General features: G+C 32.8%; 4 protein-coding genes across 4 annotated transcripts in view; all 4 read right to left on the bottom strand.

The window, feature by feature from the left end:
• Positions 1 to 1,945: 1,945 nt before the first annotated feature.
• Positions 1,946 to 6,985, bottom strand: LOC145329808 (cytochrome c oxidase subunit 6C-like). The gene is made up of 4 exons (XM_080174213.1): positions 6,902 to 6,985; positions 4,963 to 5,030; positions 4,226 to 4,320; positions 1,946 to 3,071 (listed from the first exon to the last, which is right to left on the bottom strand). Exons 1-4 carry the CDS (start codon positions 6,967 to 6,969, stop codon positions 3,048 to 3,050), a joined length of 255 nt encoding a protein of 84 aa, XP_080030339.1. The 5' UTR covers positions 6,970 to 6,985; the 3' UTR covers positions 1,946 to 3,047.
• Positions 6,981 to 8,846, bottom strand: LOC145329809 (cytochrome c oxidase subunit 6C-like). The gene is made up of 3 exons (XM_080174214.1): positions 8,716 to 8,846; positions 7,766 to 7,928; positions 6,981 to 7,447 (listed from the first exon to the last, which is right to left on the bottom strand). Exons 1-3 carry the CDS (start codon positions 8,781 to 8,783, stop codon positions 7,427 to 7,429), a joined length of 252 nt encoding a protein of 83 aa, XP_080030340.1. The 5' UTR covers positions 8,784 to 8,846; the 3' UTR covers positions 6,981 to 7,426.
• On the bottom strand, positions 8,792 to 16,465 carry mRpS5 (mitochondrial ribosomal protein S5). Its single transcript, XM_080174208.1, has 13 exons — positions 16,308 to 16,465; positions 15,649 to 15,741; positions 15,377 to 15,443; positions 14,939 to 15,049; positions 14,464 to 14,529; positions 13,724 to 14,038; positions 13,064 to 13,117; positions 12,573 to 12,672; positions 11,901 to 11,975; positions 11,530 to 11,594; positions 10,522 to 10,612; positions 9,936 to 10,036; positions 8,792 to 9,217 (listed from the first exon to the last, which is right to left on the bottom strand). The coding sequence occupies exons 1-13, from the start codon at positions 16,405 to 16,407 to the stop codon at positions 9,100 to 9,102; spliced, it is 1,356 nt and encodes a 451-aa protein (XP_080030334.1). The 5' UTR covers positions 16,408 to 16,465; the 3' UTR covers positions 8,792 to 9,099.
• A 1,234-nt stretch (positions 16,466 to 17,699) lies between these two features.
• LOC145330747 (phenoloxidase-activating factor 2-like) overlaps positions 17,700 to 20,076 on the bottom strand; it is a 34,326-nt gene continuing 31,949 nt past the window's right edge. Inside the window, exons 12-17 of the mRNA XM_080175411.1 lie at positions 19,280 to 19,350; positions 18,986 to 19,045; positions 18,813 to 18,913; positions 18,625 to 18,705; positions 18,394 to 18,480; positions 17,700 to 17,840 (exon numbers count right to left, since the gene is read on the bottom strand). Coding sequence (XP_080031537.1) covers positions 17,742 to 17,840; positions 18,394 to 18,480; positions 18,625 to 18,705; positions 18,813 to 18,913; positions 18,986 to 19,045; positions 19,280 to 19,350 — 499 coding nt within the window. The 3' untranslated portion in view covers positions 17,700 to 17,741. The remainder of the gene's footprint in view (positions 17,841 to 18,393; positions 18,481 to 18,624; positions 18,706 to 18,812; positions 18,914 to 18,985; positions 19,046 to 19,279; positions 19,351 to 20,076) is intronic.

Genomic DNA, 20,076 nt, shown 5'->3' on the forward strand with positions numbered 1-20,076 from the left:
TGAACGTCCTTGCTTGGAAAAGCAGAAAATCAATCTGGGACCTTTGTAAAAATTCCAAAACATAAAGAACTCAATCGGTTCAGGAATTTATCAAATCTTAAGCTACAGACTAAGAAACCTAACTGCTTTATATAATAGAATAAACAAGAAATTAGCAAAAAAAGTCAGTTGTCAAAATATACAAAACTAAAATACCTAATGATAATATTTTTGAATGAAACTGTAAAAAAACTGTTGTGCAAGGTTGCGTGATTTTGATTATAGGTACTGATTCTATATTGATATCTATTCTATTATAGGCAGCGCAAAAACGCCCACTCCAGTAGTGTTATTTACAGAAACAGAAAAAAAGGGGTGGGGGAAGATCCGCCTCCTTGGCAAAATTAAAGAAGTGGATACACCACCCTTCACCTCAATTAATTGTCCTTGTTTTTAATATTGGTATAATGTTGCTTGTGACATAAGATAAGATAACGTTAAATCAGGTCATAAAGAGGTTAAAAGTTTACACCTGAAAACACAATCACAGACAAACATACCCACACACACACACACACACTGAGTACAAATGGTAAACCTCTTCAAACTTTCACACACACACAACTCATACATTTCAATGTTCAATTTGCAAATAGATCACTGAGAAGTAAATATTTATTAAAAGCGAAGCTTTTCGATACTTAGGGTAGGTCCGTACGTCTGTCCGTAACGGTTAGCTCTTTTCGTTAAAAAGGCATGTTAGAATTGTCCAATCGACTTCAAACTTTGTATGATGATTCCTAGAATAGTTAGGTACGAATTAGAAGGTGTACAAACTCTATAATTATTTCCAGAAAGTTCGTACGTTCATTTAAAACATGTAGATTTTTTGCCTTTTTGACAACAATTTATAATGAGATATATTTATCCTATTCAAATGATTTTTGGAATACTAATTCCTATTGCAACAAGGAACAGTGTAATATGCAAAGCATATCTATTATCATGTCCTACAAATGTAAGTAAGTCCTTAAAATTTTTTCTTTATTAGAGCAATTTTGCAAAATTCTACTCTGTTTTTCATATCTAGTGAATATTCTTCACCTATTAGATATATTACATAGTGATATAAAGTCATTTCTATAGAGTAACAGCGCTACTAAACATAATACATTAAATGTTAAGCATAATTGTTAAGAAGATTCCTACTGTAATAAATACTTAATATTACATACCAAAATGACAGTAAAAACCAGACTTTAATATCGGTGTAATTTCTTAAAAATATAACTTCAAGAAATCGCCATGCATGTCGTCAATTGTGACCTTTAAAAGAATGAACAAAAACTTTACATTTCATTGCAAAAAATGAAATATTAACAAAGGTTATTTCATCAAATATTATGCACAATTAAAACGTTTGAATAAGAAATTTAAAATTATATCTTACACTACATTAAGAAGCTACAATTTTTGAACATCAATTCTTATTTTACAAGGGTACGGTTCGTATTTCCATTTGAAACATATTTTTAAAAGCTTTTTAGACTTCACAAATAAAAAAATTATCCTTATTTCATTAATCGGTGATTCCTAGGACAAATAGGTGCACTTTTATACGCAAAAAATCTCTATACCTAAACGCATTCACTCCTAATTTATTGAGCTTAGCTTTTATGGAAGTTGTCTTCCTTATTGTAAATAAATCTAATATATAACAAATATCTACCTTTTAATCTGATGAAAGGTTTATTATCGGGGTAATCCTTTATAGTCCGGATAAGATAGTTTATTTGAAAGACTTGTTTCGGTCACTAAAGTTTATTTCATTACATTAATACCACATTTTAGTTCATTTTCTTTCACTATTGCTGTTAACTATCAAAATATATGTATTGTATATATATTATATAAACACCATTTTTAAGCAGTGCTAATATCAGCATAACTCTTGAATTTAGCTACATTTTTATCTGAAATGATTTAGTTTAATATTAAATATCTCACGGTTTATTTGGCTTGTTTCAGAAAGAAATACATTGACATTGATTAGAATCAAATAGGTTATAAAAATTGTAGAAATAGAATTTTGGGATTTTAAGAACTTTAGGACGGTAGGTATATTTTTGTGAAGTTTATCATGAAGTTGACCGCTTTTTATGTAGAGTATTATCATTGGCATAATTCATATTATAACTCGCTTATGGTTTAAAAAATCATGGGAGATGCGATACGGTTAGAAAGATCTAGTTTTAATAAGGTAGTAAAGTAGCGGATTTTTGGCAGTAGAAAAACTCATTTTACCATTTCTTTCTTAACCGGAGTATTATACCTATGCATAAATATGAAATTTACTTATATTCTCCAAAGCTATATTTCACCAAATTCTGTATCTTTAATCCCTATAATAAAGAGAAAAAACCTGTTTCGTCCTGAAATAAAGAATTCACTTAACACCACAGATCCTAAATCCTATACCTAAATAAAGGTACCTAACAAAAACACAATTTAACCTATTGAATCTTCATATGAGTATAGAAACAATTTAATTTAACATTTTATATATATTTCTAAAGTTAAAACTAAGAAATCATATTTCATTTCTTTAAAATATTCAAAGAGTAGGGATGAAAATCATTTTTAAGAAATACAATTTCTAAATTTTAAACACTCAACTACAAATAATAAGCTCAGTTTTTAAAGCAACAAAAATTAATCTAATTAATTTGCATTGTTGATTTTTTTGTTGTTGACAAATTGCACATTTGAACAAGCTATGAAAACCTATTTTTGGCGCAGGGACAAGTTTGCCAAAGTATCACAATTTCAATTCTTCATTTAAAAACTTGAAAAGTTAATTAAAAGTTGGAAAACGATCAAATTTAGGGTCCCTTGTGGTTACTAGGCTTCATAACTTGTTAGTTTCTATCACAAAACATTAAAGCAAAAACTCTGCCAGTTTAGCAGTATAAACAAAATAAAAATAATCCATTAAGAAGATACTATCGCCAGTTGGAAAAATTGGTCGTCGATTTTTTTGAGCTTGAGGTTTGAATTTGATAGAACGTTTATTCATCATCGGCTTCAGCCTCCTGTAATATTAGAATTGTTAATTAAATTATCGCAACATATTATAAACAGCTATCCACGGATATTAAAATAAAAAATTATCAGATTAAAACTGATATTAATTTTACGATTTTTATTAAATATTCATGGAAAATAGTCTGGAACACAATCAGGGTTGGCATAAAAAACCCAAGTTGGGATTTATTGGGTTTTTTAACTCAAAAAACCCCAAAAAAACCGGGTCTTTTAAAAATGTACCTTTTGTCGATAATGTTAACTCTATATTGACTCATAAGGAGTACTATTTTCAAACAAACATTTTATTTTAACTATTGTATAACTGCGTTTTAACTGCTTATTTTTATATATAAGTAACGGAATGTCTGTCTGTACCAAAATAACTCCCTAACCACTGAACCGATATGGTTCTCAATTACAATTAGCTTCTCACGGGTCCGTTGAAGATTTTTAACTACTTTGGGGGGGGGGGGGGGGGGGGGCAGATTTCTCTTAGGAGATTTGTGGTGCCCTTCCCCAAAATTGTAATAAATTTTCCCTGGACCTATGAAAAGCTACCCTGTACAGGAGAACCATACCGATTCAGCGGTTAGCGAGATCCTATGGTACAGACAAACATCCTGTTACTTTATGAAAATTATTTAACCTTATATCTTAAAATTCCTAGGTAATAATCTTTAGAATACAATAAAACCCAAAAAACCCGGATTTTATTAATAAACCCCGGGTTTTATTAATAAAACCCAATGGGTTGGGTTATTTTTAAAAAACCCGGGTTTTTACCAACCCTGAACACAATGCTATCTATTCATGACTTTTCAGTATGGCTGAGATCCGGTCCTAATCCAGCGGAAAAAATCCAGTAGAAAAAAACTTTTTGAAAAAGCAACACTTAGCTGTACACCATGATATCGCTTACGGCAACTTTTAATATTAATACCCAAGGTTTTTAAGCCATCGAATAGGGAAACATAGTTATAAAACTTTGGGTACCTTCGAAAGTACAGTCCAAGAATCTAAAGGGATGTTGAGTGATAAATTGATGTACATCCCCAATTTACTATTTATTATCAAAATCTAATCTTTATTTACCCCTGAATATACCAGAATATACACCCCTGTACTATAGTCAACACAACAATAAGTTACACCGTGTTACCTTGCAGCAGTTGAAAACACCAGCAGCCTTCATTCTCTGGAAATCAGCCTCGGCATCATAGTTCTTGTAAAAGTTGACATAGTTGTCTCTTCTGGCCTGGTTCCAAAGAAAATTATCCTAACATATAAATTAGACAGGATCTGTGTCTGTCTGTACCAAAGGATGTCACTAGCCGGCAAACCAGTAAAGTTTTTCTTTACAGTGTAGCTCTCATAGGTACTAGGAAGGTATGTAATTATATTGGTAGTGGGTACCACTCACCCACCCACAGAAGAGAAATCGTTCCTTAAAAAACAGGGGTACTATTCTGCAAATTTGACCCTGCTGAGGGGGGGGGGGGGGGGGTAAAAAAAAAATATGTTGTTGGGGGGAAAAAAATGTTTTTTCTCCCCTCTATGGTGAAAAAAACTCAAAGAAAATGAATAAAAAAAAAGAGTTTTGAAAATATTTTTCCATTTTATCCACTTCCTTGCTGGAAAAAAACTAAGAGGGGAAAAAAATAAAAAAAATTTCTAGCAGGGAAAAAAAATTAATCTTGTGCAGAAAATACACCCCTGTTAAAAAAATTCCCTCAATGTAATTGATTTTGTTTTTTTTTCTAAAATTAAAATTGATAAGTGGAGTTCGACTTCCTTCATGCGTAGCCGCTAATCAACTAGGTATATATTGTCCCTTTCTGCATTTTAAGTGACAATATTAATAAATATGAAGTTTATATTTCATTGTAGTTTTCTTTTCCTTAATGACAAACCAGTACCAACCAAAGGAAACACCGCAAGCAACTGCAGTGGCCACTCCAACACTCCTAAAGCATAAACTTTTGATTCTTCGATCAAACATAACAAACGAGCAGATTATAATAATGATTTAAACCTTTTAATTTATCTTTTAATATAATAGGTATTGGTAATCATGGGAGGTAGGTAAAACAGTCCTATATATCCCTTAATTTCCAAACTTTTAAAGGGGGAGGGCGGGTGTGACACTTTTTGTCGCTCAAATCATTCAAAATTTCTTATTTGGCGAGAAACGGAAAATAGTCTCGGCAGAAAATGGTTAATTACGGCAATATTATTTAGCAGTTCTGCTGCCATTTCTTCACAGTTCCACATTTTACCTCTTAGAAGCTACCGCCATGCCAAATTTCAGTACTGTAACTCTTTTTTAAGTTAAGTTTTAGTTTCAAAAAGTATTACACCCCCCCCCCCTCCCCTTTCTATTGTTATATTAAATAACATCTAAGCCTAAAAACTGCGTGTGTGTACCATACCTGATTGCCTATCAATCTATCACCCAGGAATATCCAGGGTGGTCCAAGATGGCCTATCTACCATCTAAACTGGTCCAGGTTGATTCCTGGAGCTTGCAGGCGGCCTATCTACCGTCCTGACTGGACCAAAATTATTAACACGCATTACAGGTAAAGCTTTAGCTCCCATACATTTTAATAATTTTAGTAATGGTTATAGAATATACGTGAATATTGTGACAGGAGAAATATTGTCATTTGAGGTTGCTATCATGGACATAACTCATTAGTCAGTAGGAGGGGAAGGGATTAGGTAAAAAGGGATGGTGTGAGTAACGTTATTTTAGCCAGCTATAAATTTAACTATATTAGAGCCGAGTTCATAATAATCTGGTGTAAGATCCAAGTAATAATAGATCATTTATTTTAGTATTGTTAATGAGCTATTACTTGGATAGTAAAATAAGCTTATTATTTAGGTTAATAGGTTAAATACATACAAATAGAATACAAACAGATATCATAACTCATAAGTCCTGAACTATTAGAGCAATTCAATTGGCAACAAAGTTTAAAGCTTTTATGGGCCCAAATCATTAATTACTGATTCCTAGGACTATTAGATACAATTTTATTAAACAAAAAATAGATATCATAAAAAATGAAGCAATTGGCAAAAAAGTTAAAAGCTATTACAAGTTACTTTATTGAAAAGTCAAGCTGTCTTTTAACAAAAAAAAAGGGGGGGGGGGGGGTTAATGCAACCATCTCGTAATCAGTGAGCAAATGGCACTTAGAATTCGAATTTCCTTCTGGAATTTTGCACGAGTAATCCTTGGTAGGTCTATTTTCCCTAAATCGAACAAAAAGTTGGAAAAGTAACGGCTGGCGGCTCAGCTGTTTTCCCATTTTTTGTATCTATATAGTGGAAATTAGTCACGAAACCTATCTACACATAATACTCTTTGCCACTCCAAAACGCTATCAAACGGTTCTAGACGGTAGCTGTTGGTGCTAGAAGTTTTACAAATGGTTATTGCTATCATTTAACATGAATTAAACCAAAAACATGTTTTAAAAAGTTGATTCCTACGTAAGTGATGATGGATTTACCCTGAAAATAGACAAAAAACGGCGAGCCGCCAGCCGTTACTTTTCCAACTTTTTGTTCGATTTAGGGAAAATAGACCTACCAAGGATTACTCATGCAAAAGTTCAGATCAAAATTCGAATTCTAAGTGCCATTTGCTCACTGATTACGAGATGGTTGCATTAACCCCCCCCCCCCACCTAAAAAAAAATGAATAAGTTTTACGAAAGAATTTGCAGGATAGGTATTAGCTTTATATTTTTAACAAAGCCACAACAAAGTATAAACTATAAAGCCCCCCCCCCCCTCTCTCATAAATTACATATTCAATATTTACCTCTTAATCTCCCTGAGGTGATAACCGCGCAGGAGAGGCTTAGCAAGCTTGGTTACGGCTCCAGACATTTTAGAAATGGTCTGAAATATTTAACATATTTCAATACATCTAATCTTTCACTACAAATACTATTTCTTTTATATCAAGTAGTTATTTAGTATTAATCCTAATCCAAATCCATTAGGTTTTAAATTAGGATGGTTGTAAAATCGGAAATTAGGGAAAAATAAGGTTACACAGATTAAGAATGTACTTAAAATAATTACTGATAAATTTCCGATCAGTCTTTAAAGTTAAGTAAATCTCATAAACAAACAAGAAAACTATTTTCATAATACTTTGACATAAATAAGATATAATTTTCTAATTAGACTAAGAGAAATGAAATGCTATAACAAAGAAGTTGTACTGTGATAACATGTCTAAATCTATGTAATCTTATCCTGGTACAATATCATAAAACGTTCAGTGAGACTTGAGATACAGGCTATGAAATCATTGGGAGGAAATTGTGGGGCAGATAATTTATTCTTCTTCTTCGGCCTCCTGAAAAATAGACAAGATTTAATATTTTGGCAGGGGTTGGTGTAATGTATATTCTGCACACGAGGGAAAATTGAAAAATGTTATCAGTACTCTTTATTCCCCTCCCCCCCACTAGGAGGGGAAATAGGAAATATGTTTTCAGGGCTGTTTAATTCTTCCTTTTTCTCCCTCTTACAAATTTTTAATCCCCCCCCCCCCCCTTAACCCATGCAGAATATACAAACCCTGTATTTTGGTAATTGCTTACAAAATGAAGAACATGGATGAGAGAAAGCATGAAACTAAATAATAGTCAAAACAACAATAACATTGCGTTACCTTGCAGCAGTTGAAAACACCAGCAGCCTTCATTCTCTGGAAATCAGCCTCAGCATCATAGTTCTTGTAGAAGTTGACATAGTTGTCTCTCCTGGCCTTGTTGACGAGGTAGTACCAAGCAGTAGAAATACCGCATGACACAACAGTGGCGAGGATCACGCTCCTAAATGAAAAGAAAAGTCAAGTGAGGCTAGTGTTTCTAAAGAACAGTGAGAACATCAGTATTTATTTAACCTCTTTAAGTGCCTATCTGAAAGCCCAACAAGCTACCCAGTAACCAATAAAACCTAACCTGACCAAAAGTAAAAACACACACAACAAAATATCCCCTCCTCTTTTTAAATTTATTTTAAATAATAAGGGTAAGGGGTTCTTTGCTCGACTAGGCACTTTGAGGTAAACAATTTATTTGAATAAAAAAAGTTGCACCGAAATTTCAATTCTATAACTCCTAATTTGCCAATTGTGACAATTTTTTTGTTTGGGGCCATTGCTCTTGGTTGAATTTGATAAAATAAAATAAATAATATAAAATATTTTGCTTTTATTTGATTAAAGCTATAGGTATAAAAGTAGAAGGATGTGTGTCTATTTGTTAAGTAACAATAGTTTTTCAGTTTATTATATGGAAATAGACCGTTGTCAAATTATAATATTACTTTAAAAAATCATTTTTAGCTAATCCGGAGCCGGAGCCGCGCGTTTTTAACGAAAAATACGGCTCCGGATTCGGCTCCACCAAAAATGTTGCTGCTCCCGGCTCCCGGCTCCGAAACACTGAGAAATACCCTTAAAAGAATCTTAGGAGAACCATATCGGTCTAGTGGTTAGCGAGATTTTTCGATAAAAAAAGACTAACAATCATCATCATATTACTTTGAAAAATAGAATAATGAAATGATCTTGATACAAGATTTAAAATTGATAAAACAATTTTAACAATGAATTACCTCTTGATTTCCCGGAGATGGTATCCCCTGAGGACAGGCTTGGCGATCTTAGCAACAGCGCTGGACATCTTTAGTCTGAAATATAACAACTTTGTTTCAATGGATTGACCATAACAGTGGTATGAAGAAAAAGTCAATTTGGCGATTTATAGCCCATTTTTAAGGTAGGTAGGTATTAAAGTAAAAATTTCAGTTCATAACACAAGAATAAATAGTTAGAAACGCATAAAGAAATGTTTGACAAAATTATGAGAACATAAAAGGTTTTTAGTAAAAGTGTGACCAATAATATACGAAAGTTAAAAGTATCAATTATAAATTGTTAGGTATTAAATGTTTTTTTTTATTTTACGTATTTTAAAATTTTAGTTTTAAAGATTTTCTTTAGCTCGCTTCTTTCATTGGTATTCTAGTTTCCACACACTCCGGATACTTCTCGTACAGATGAGAGCGTACTGCTCCAATAACATCGCCGTTTTCCACTCGCATTCGCCGTCTCACCCTATTAATGAAAATTAAAGTTTATATCGAATATGATATCATATGTTAAAAGCAAGTGGTAGAACTGGCAGATAAGTAAATCTCATCTTTCAGTGATGTCTCAAAATCTGGCCCAATCCAAGGAAAATTTGAGAACCATTGTTCGTGGTCTATTTTCTAACAAGAACTAAAAAGGCAATGAAAGTGAAAAGCATTTCTTGTGTATAAGAAGAGATGAGTTGAGACCATAAAAAAACAAATTGGAAGGGGACATTGGAATATAAGTTACAAGAGTACTCAAAGTTTGATGAACATGTTTGATCATTGATCGTTGCCTTCAAAACTTTGGGTACTTTAATTTAATCTTGATATGTTACTTCAAATTAGCAGTACCAAAATTAAAATCCACCAATAGTTTTAATCAACATAATGGTAATTTAGAACAACTAAATTAGTAATGTACATTATTTTTTACTTCCATCGCTTTCCCCTTAAGATCCCTGTGAAAAATTTAAATACAGCAAACCAAAATTGCTAACCAGAGGCTATTTATAATCAACTGTCACTAAGTAAGGCAGGTGTCCTACACGAATGTACTCCAATACATTAACCCCAATTAGTGGCACCTCGCATACGGTAACCCGGCTGAAAAGTTAACAATGACGTGAAAGCATTGTAAAAATATTTAATTAGTGGATTTAGTAAAAACAACAAGCCTTTTAAAAAAAGAAAAAAATTACTTTTCATGTGCTTCACGAGCCCAACCCCTTCTTTGCCTCAGGTCCCAGGTGATGTGTCCCTCGAAGGGATTACGTTTCTTTCTCTCCATTGGAAGATGACCCTTAAACAAAAACACATAATGAACAAGGATAATATTATAAAGTTAATAAAAGATTATGATAACATAGTTGTTAATGGACCCATAAATATAGGCAGGGGTGTATATTTTCCCCAAGATTCATTTTTCCCCCTGCTGCAATTTTTATAATTTTTCCCCCTCCTAGTTTTTTCCAGCAAGAAAGGGGAAAAAATGAAAAAATATTTTCAGAACTCTTTATTTTATTTATATTATGCCCCTTCCACTTATTTTTTAGTTTTTTTCACCAAACAGGGAAAAAAAATAGGAAAAATGCTTTCAGTCCTCTTAATTTTTATATTTCCACCCCCCCCCCCCCCCCCCCAACCATATAGGTTAACATTCTAACTAACAACCAGGGAGGGAGGCGACATTTAGCTATTTATTACACTAGTCGCCAAAGTTTTTTAATGCCGTTTTCTTATTCGTCGGCTTGGCAATTTATGGACTTTGAATAATATTATCAATACCTCGTAGGACATCATTTTGAAGTCCAGGACTTCGTTGTGTTCAATTTCTGCCTGAGTTCGAACCTTACCATCAGAAGGAGAGGCAACCAACCTAGGAATAAATTTAAGAATTGAGATTAGGTATACATAATATTAAGGATGGCAATCCGTCAAATTTTTGGACTGGATTCAGATTCTTACAAGAATCCGTCCAAAAAAATGGCGGATTCCCGCAGATTCCGGATTCTTATTTTTGGCGGATTCCGTTTTTGGATTCCGGATTCTAGCAATATTTTATAAGGCTTTTTCTCGTATTCATTCGAATCCGGTGGATAGGAACCGGTTCTCATCCATACGAAAAAACTATGTCTAGCATCGAATTATATCTAGCTTTCTACGAAAATAAAAATGTACAATCACAAGATTAAAACCAGTTTTTTTAGCCGCACCTCGGGGCTAAAAAAAACTAGTTTTAATCTTATAATTGTACATTCTGTATCCGCGGAAAGCCGTTTATAATACGATTCGAGAAATAACTATTAAAATTTTTTTTAAAGTGCTACATATGTCCTTAAAATTAATGTTCTTGGTGTTCTCTATAATTCACTTCCGAGAATCGAACCAGATTTTAAAAGATTTTATATTTAATGATGATAATCTTTGCCTCCAAAAAGGGGGAGTTGAAAGAAAAACATACATATTAAGAATCCGAATCCGCTATTAAAAAACGGATTCCGGATTCGTATTCCAAAATTGACCAAAAATTTGGCGGATTCCGGATCCCGGATTCGGATTGCCAACCCTATATAATATAGATACCTAGTAAAAGGGATCAAACAAGTACAAAATTAATTGTTTTAATCTTCTTTGCTTTATTTATCATGCCAAAAGGTCGAAATAAAAGATGTTCCCATCAAAGACAATTAAATACAGGTAGAGAGTGGCCCGCAAGTTCATTGTTCTGGAGGTAAAGCCCCCCCCCCCCATTCTCCAGCAGGTTGATATTCAAAAAAAATATTAAATACATACCTTGGATAATAGTCTTCCTCGGGTCTCATTTCAATTAAGTGTAATTTCTTTTCATCAGCAAGAGCCTAGAAAATGCAAAAAAATAGAAAAATATGTGAGAAGGGGGAGGGGTGAATAAAATAAGTTCCTACTTAAAATATTTTCCACTATTTTTCCTCCTTGGGGAAATAACTAGGAACAAAACGAAATATTTTTTGCTGCGGGGAAAAAATGTATCTTATACAGAATAATACACCCCTGAAGTAACGATGTCTTTTAAAATCTCGTCAACTGTAAACTGATTAGCATCTGCACTTTAGGGAATAAAACTTCTGTTGCCGAGATGGTTTTAAGCTATTTTACTGGGATACACCCATGGAGAAAAAAGATACCTGGTGTGTTTTTTGCCTGAGAAGACCCAGAATAAATGCTTTAGTCATGTGCTGCATGTTACGAGAACCCTCCAACTAAAATAAAATCAACATGAATTGAGGAGATAACTAATTTACCTAATCTAATTCTTATAATTCTATTTAAAAGAAACTACCTAAATAAAAACAAATATTCTTAAATTATTAACATTTTCACTGGATACCTACCTACATAATTTATAACAATATAGGTATCCAGGTATAACCAACAAGCGAAATAAATATAAAATATTACTTGGGGGGCAAATGGAGAGGTCGTCAATTTTACGATGTGTTGCCCCCCAACGTCAGCTGAAAAACACGTATAAGTCTCGTGATTTTTATCCGAATTAATTTCATTGTTGGAATAAGCTGATAGGTATCACAGAATACAAATATCAAACAGTAAGGGTTGGGAGTCCTTTTATAAAAGTAACCGGATGTTGTTTATGTGTCTGTCTGTATGTAATCGAAGTATCTTGCTCACCGCTGAACCAAAAAGTTTTCGTTTACATTGTAGGTGCTGGTAAGGTTTATAACTATTTTGGGGGAGTGTACAAGTACCCTTCCGAGAGAAATCTCCCCTAAATAAAAAATCCACACCACCTCAAGTACCCTTAGAGGCGTGGCCGCTAGTAAATGATAAAATCCTACCTTACAATAGATATCCTTGATACCAGCTAATTCACAAATAGCCTTAATTCCTCTGTGGGCTGCAATACCATAACCATAAGGTCGCTGTTCTACAAATAACCTAAAAAAAGGTGTTCATTGCAAATATTGTATTAATATGCTAGTTTTAAGAATGTTTTCATGTTAAGATATGATATATAATAATATGCTATAGAATGCTAAGAAGGTTGCCTACCCGGCCTTACTCTTATACTACCTAACCATTTGAATATGACAGTTGTTCTACAAGAATGGAATAATAATCCTCAAATTGACTAACAATATCCCGGAAAACTACAACAGGACTTGATAAACTATTAGTTTTTATTTTGGTGAATCTCTAGTGAATATCCACGCTGTTACAGAAAATCAACCTTTTTCAAGAACTTAGTATATAATAAGTCCTCTAGCCGTGTATGGCTGTATGAAGTTTATTTTGTACCAAGACATTCCGTCCACTATAGTTTCATTACCTTGTTTTCCCAAATTGAGAGTAAAAATCGTGGAAAACTGTTCTTTCTTCATATCTGAAAGAGAAAAAAAACACAATATTAATGCCATTTTATGCCAAGTATTAACAAAACGATGTTCTTAACATAGAATAGTAATCGCATCGTATTATAGAGACAGCTTCCCACGGATATGAAATGAAAACAGGGGTGTATATTCTGCATGGGATCCCCGGCTAAGGGGGGGGGGGGGGAAATAAAAAATAGCTAAGTGGTTGGAGGGAAAAAAAATGTAAAAATTAAGAAAACTGAAAACATTTTTTCCATTTCTCCCCCCTCCTTGGAGAAAAAAACTAAAAAAATGTGTGGTATGAGGGATAAAATAAATAAAATATAGAGTTCTTTAAATATTTTTTCATTTTCTCCCCTACTTGGAGAGAAAAAACTAGGGGGGGAAAAAAATTTAAAAAAATTTGTAGCCGGGAAAAAAAAAAAATTCTTGTGCAGAATATACACCCCTGAATGAAAATGTAAAATTATAAGATTAAAATAAGTTTTGTTAGCCAAGGCTAACAATGAAATACAATGATATACATGACTTTTCAATATGGCTGAAAACAGCTTCTACTCCAGAGGATATTAATCAGTTTCGAAGCCACACTGAAAAATGCGAAAAATTGTTACCTTTCAATATTAAGCAATCTTAGGCCAGCTCTATTAACAGCAGCTTTAAGCGTGCGAGCATTCTGGCCGTACCGTCCGGCTGTCAACGAATAGCCCACAGTGCCGTTTCCATTTCCAGTCACCATTAATGCTGACGTCCTGCGGACTCTGCCGAGGTTGCCCGTCATCTTGAACACAGTCTTAAACTCCAGAATAACTGAGGAAAAGTTGTCGAAAGACAGTTCTTTGTTGACGGCTACGGGTGCGCCGAATTTCTTTCCCGCAATTTTACCACCAGCCCAACCGCGCTCTAGTGGTGTAGCACGTCGACGTTTCCTAAATATTCACAAATCTGTCCATATATAAAAGTAAAAGGATATCTAACGGTGTTTTTTAGCCTGTTTGTGTGTATCGAAGGATCTTGCTGACCACTGAACTGATATGGTTCTCATTTACAGGGTATCTTCTCATATGCCCTTGGAAAGGGTGTCACCACCCTCCCGAGAGAAATTGCAAACAAACCCAAAAAAATATAACTAACCCCATCTGCCTTTAATGTAAGGTGAATATTGGGGGGATGAACAATGAACATGTTAAAAATTTAATTATCTATAGGTAATAAAATAACAAAAACTATTTAGTCTCGAAAATAGTTCAATCATCAATGCTATAGGTATTATTTGCAATACTCTTGTATAATATTTCAAAAAGAAAAATTGTATTTTTTTAATCAACTTATCCTAAAAATATTTTGTTTTTACCTTTTTTGACTGCCAAGTTCTCTTGTTTTACTTAATTCTTCTTCGTATCTTGTATATAATGTATCCCTAAATAAACAGAAATTATAATGAAAAATTATAAGATTAAAACCAGTTTTGTTATACCCGAGGCCCGGGCTAACCAAACTGGTATCATTTTTATGAATTTTATTTTAATATTGGTGGAACAAATTCGGTAATCGATGTTATTCATAATTTTACAGTATGGCTGAGAACCGGTTCTAATCCAGCGGATATTAATCGGTTTCTAAGCCATGATGAAAATTAAATATTGTTCATATTATCAGCAAAATACTTCTCTTTCTAAAACTACGTCTAGGTCCATATGAATATGCAATGCATGTCAGTTTAATATCTACGCGAAATGAGTTTTTTCTTGGCTAAAAGATTGTGATCAAAGGTGTGAATGATAGGTGTTACAAATGGATGATTAACTGTAAGTATCTAATAAACTTACTTCATTTCCCCAATTTTCTTGGCTTTCTGATCTTGTTTGGGTCCAATAATTGGATTTGACGTTAATCCAGGAAAATCCATTTTTTTCTTACCAAATCCAATAACTTGGCCTCTAAATATCGGATAAAAAAAGATTTTGATAAGAATAAATAAACAATCATTTAAATACAACAGTTACTTGGCATAAAATTGTGTACAGCATTAATTAATTTTTCAAGGGATAAAACATAAAAAAAAGCAAAGCTAATCTTTATACAAAGCATGTCCGATCGTTTAACTGTGAAACACACTAACAAAACTGGGATTAGAACATTAGAGGTATTACACTAAAGAACGGAGAAATTATATGTATTACAGCCAATGCCAAACTTCTCATATAATGCAAGAAATCCACTCTTGGTTTGTGAAAATATTTTGCAAATAAAAATCTTTTTTGTTCCTGTTTAAATCTGTTTTCTTGAGCATATTACGAGCACGACCTCTTTTCTTACCCTGTGCAGATACACCTGAATTAGAGGTTCATATTTTAGTAATAATAAAAAACTAATGCCTCTAGGGGCTTTCCTAATCATTGGTCATTTTCAACCTATTTCATATTAAAGTAAGTTATATTTGTCTGTAGCAAAAGATTTCGATTATTACTTAACTGAAAAGTAATTATAGATATTATAGATCTATCGATATTTTCATAATTGAATAAGACTTTCTTACCTGACATAGCTTTCCAGATATCCTCTCCACTACTTTTGTTGAAGAATGAATTATTGGGGACAGACGTGTGGTACCCATTGCTCTTCTGATCGCCTGACAAACAAATAATAAATATAGAACATTTTACACAATAATTAAATTGAATAAAAGTCTCGAAAATCTCCGTACAAATTCCCCTTATCCCCCCCCCCCCCCTCCCAGCATATCTAATAAAAAGATATATCCTTATACAGGGGTGTATATTCTGCACAAGATTCATTTTTCCCTTGCTGCAATTTTTTATATTTTTTTCCCTCCTGCTTTTTTTCAAGAAAGGAAAGGGGGATATGGAAAAAAAATCAGAACTCTTTATTCTATTTATATTTCCCCCCCTTCGTCACATTAATTTAGTTTTTTTCACCAAGGAGGGGAGAAAAATTCATTTCCCCCCAATAACATATATTTTAAGTTTAACCCCATTAGCAGGGTCAATTTTAAAGAATATACACCCCTGTTTCATAATTAAGTAAAAGAATCTCTGTCTGTCCGTCTGTTTGTACCGAAGGATCTCGCTAACAAAGTAGCTTCTCATAGGTGCGGGAAAAGTTTATAACTATTTTGGGGGAGGGTGCCAACCATCCATCCAATTAAGAGAAATCGCCCTAGTAAAAGATAAATACCTAATAAAGCAATCTGTCCAATATTGAGCCTCTGAACATTTCTACTGGCTCCGCAACTGATTAAGGATAATCCCCGTAATTGTAGAACAATACTTTGCATGATTTCAAATGTTCATAAATTCTATCAATAATTTAATTCTACAACATTTTTTAATGAATCTGAAATTAATTTCAATTATATTTTATTTGGGAAAATAGCCAATAACCAAACTTAAATACAAAAATCAAACAGCCGAAAACCATCCAGGGACATATAAGAAACTCTCTTTGAAAGAAGAACTCAATTAGCTCATAAAGTACTATTGATAAACGTAGACATATAAGCTTAATACAATAAAACCTTACTAGAATATATATAACAGGATAAAAGTAATAGGGTGTAGGTAAGATTGTAAGATTTAGCTAACCATTGAACCGGTATGGCTCTCCTTTCGAGAAGAATTTCATATTAGTCCACGGAAGATTTAGTTTTATCTATTTAAAAAAAGGTACCTCAAATATATGTATATATATATATATCACTAAAGAAATCGTAATAGCAGAAAAAAGCTTACCCATCCAGGGTAAGCGAACTCAACTGGTTTAGTAATGCGAGATCTTATCTTAAATCCAAAAACACAAAACAAGAGAAATCACTCCCATTGTACAAAAATTACAGAAAAATAGTCTTAAAACCCATAGCCTTGAACCTTTTGGGGGGAAAGCGAACTAAAATTGGTTCGCGAGATCTTAACGGACAAACAAACAAAAAACTTATTACTTTGTATACTCTTTCTAAACTAGAAATCCATATTATAACGTGAATTTTTAGGGGTCAACTTCATTTTTTATCATTTTGCAAAATTGGAGCGTGTGTGTGTGTGTGTGCGACTGGGCCGGCCATGAAAGATTAAGAAAGAAATTAAAGCGATCAGCTGTTTTTTCTTCATACTCTAATGAAAGCCAAGTCAAGGATATCAACTTTTTAAAACGTTTCTAACTTTAAGGACAGAGTAGCCACCTTTTTATGAATAATCAGTAATTTATTAATTTTATCGATAGTATCTTCTTTAAATATTATTTCAAGTTTGTATATGTTAATAAAAATTTAAAAAAATTTTTCATATAATTAGCCTTAAGATATATATTATGTTTTTTCAGGTTTTAAAGAATAATAAAAAAAATAATCATAATCCTTATATTACTAGCTGCTGCGTACCTTGCCTCTAGGAACTCTGTATTCAAAGGGGTGGCGAAAAAAATAGCTTAAATATTGGAATGGTTTAAAAATGGTATAAAAATTTTTAAATCTAACAAAAAAAATTCTAAGAGGATAGCGCCCTGAAGAGTTATAAAATAATTATTGTGTAATGCACATATCATCTACCTAAATAACTTAATAAAATATGCATATTTTCTGTTATCAACATTTATTTAGTTTAACATAATGTTAGGTTAATTCCAAATTCTGGAAATAAGAGTATTTTTCTTTTGTTGACTATCCAAATTATCTCTTCCAATTGCATACAGAGGCGAATACTCGTCCAAAATTACCTAAAATTGTAATTTATCTCTAATTTATTAAATTGAAATTATTGCCTATTTTGACCCACTTAATCTTGTCAGAAATTAATTATTAATATCTTATTTTCTTCATTGTGAGAGTTTTATATATGCTTTACTACATTTCAAATCTTTTGTTACATATTTTACTTTAATAGTACTGTAAGAAGGGTAGATGCAAAGCCCAAAGTAATCAGTGATGTAGCTTATTCTTAATTATGACAGCAAATTATATCAGAATTTAAACTGAACTGGGTAGAGTAACACATAGCGTACCCCACTGGTGGGGGAATTGATGTTTTTGAATCTTCCCCCAAACTAAGTCATACTTTAAGAACTTAAAAGTTGTACTTAGTGCTGCTAAGTCAGTTAATATACAAGTATTTTAAAACTGGGAGGATAGCCTGGGCTTAAAATAGGCGTAACATGAGTGCCACACCCTATGATTATTATAGTTATACCTGTATCCAGTGAACTAGTTTAGTAAGATCAGCATAGATACCAGGAACATAAGTGACACACCCTATGATTATTATAATTATACCTGTATCCAGTGAACTAGTTTAGTAAGATCAGCATAAATACCAGGAACATGAGTGCCACACCCTATGCCCCAACTAACCACTCCAACCTGATGTAAATGGTAGTTGTAAGGAATAATTTCATTATCTATGAATATTGATATTTATTAAAGAAAAAATTAATAAATTTAACATTACTTTATCAGCTTTTTAATATTGTCAAAAAGGCCTTTGTAAGAGGAATAGAAAGATACCTGGATAAACCTGCCAGGTTCACTTCCAAGAGGGCACAAGAGTGGTCCACCTCCATCTCCTGTACACGCATCTGATCCTTCCTGGAATAAGAAACATTAAATGTTAATTGTTGTATAGTTTTAGTTTTTAAAATGGAACCAAGGAAAAAGATTATAATACAAAATAATAAAATGAATGCAAAGTAAACCTGTCCACCAGCACAAAGGAAAGAAGGATGAAGGCTAAATTGTTGACCTAAACGAGTTCCTCGTAACTTAGCAATACATGTGTCATACGGTACAATTGGAACTGAAAAGATAAAAAATAAAAGTATGTAAACCTATAAATTTCATAAAGCACTGTTTTTTTTCTCTCTAAAACCTGTGGCCTTCTTTAGTATGGCAGAAAAGCTTGCAGTGTTGAATTCTTGTTTTCCCCAGCCTTAAATAGTGATATTTCAACCTTCAGAAAAAAATCCTTTCAAAATAAATGGAGCAAAGAAAGGGTTAAATTTCAAATGTAAATAAAAGATGTTTAGAGCTCAATTAGAATTCAGAATCATTCATTATTAAAATCTTGCAATGACTGGGTTAATTGTCCACAATTTTTAAGGACGTTTTGTATTGGTCAATGGTAGGTGTAACTGGTAGGGAAGAAGAGAAATGTGGCACTTACCAATTGTGATGCATTTGTTTCTGTGATAAAGATCACTGAAGTTTGGCAGGCATGACAGACCAATATGGGGACTTAAATGGAGAAATTAATAGTTATTTCTCGCATCGTATTATAAACAGCTTTTCGCGGATATAGAATGTACAATTATAAGATTTGAATGTACATTTTTATATTCGTAGAAAGCTGGATATAATACGATGCTAGACAAAGTTTTTTCGTATCCACCGGATTCAAATGAATACGAGAAATAACTATTAATACATTTAAAACATTGTTTCAATTAGTGCAGTAACCCGAAGCAAATAAATTGTATTTAAACAAGGATGACAACATCCATAAAAGCGAAGCTCTGAAAAGGTATGACAGACGAACATTAACTCTTGTGAAGTGTCAGAACTGAATATACAAAATATAAATACATATGTTTTGACAAAATTATACGTAAATTTGATGCGAAACTTTTTAAATACCGAATCTGTTTAAGAACATTCTGGCAATTTTAGGACTTGATTATAGAGATGCTTTGCTTATAATATTGTACATTTTTGTAATAGGAATCAGTTCTCCAAAAATCAGACCAATCGGATGATTATATCACATAAAAATTGTTGTTAATAAAGTTAAAAAAACTAACATGTTTAAAATAGACATACGGACATTGTGGTAACGATTATAGAGTTGCTACGCTTTCTAAATGGTACCTAGCTACTACAGGAATCATCATGCAAAGTTTGAAGTCGATAGGACAATTCTAACAGTCCTAAATTAACGAAAAAAGCTATCCGTTACTGACGGAC

Source organism: Acartia tonsa, chromosome 10 (genome assembly GCF_053477335.1).
Source record: "Acartia tonsa isolate MP-2025a chromosome 10, ASM5347733v1, whole genome shotgun sequence".
Lineage (NCBI taxonomy): Eukaryota > Metazoa > Arthropoda > Copepoda > Calanoida > Acartiidae > Acartia > Acartia tonsa.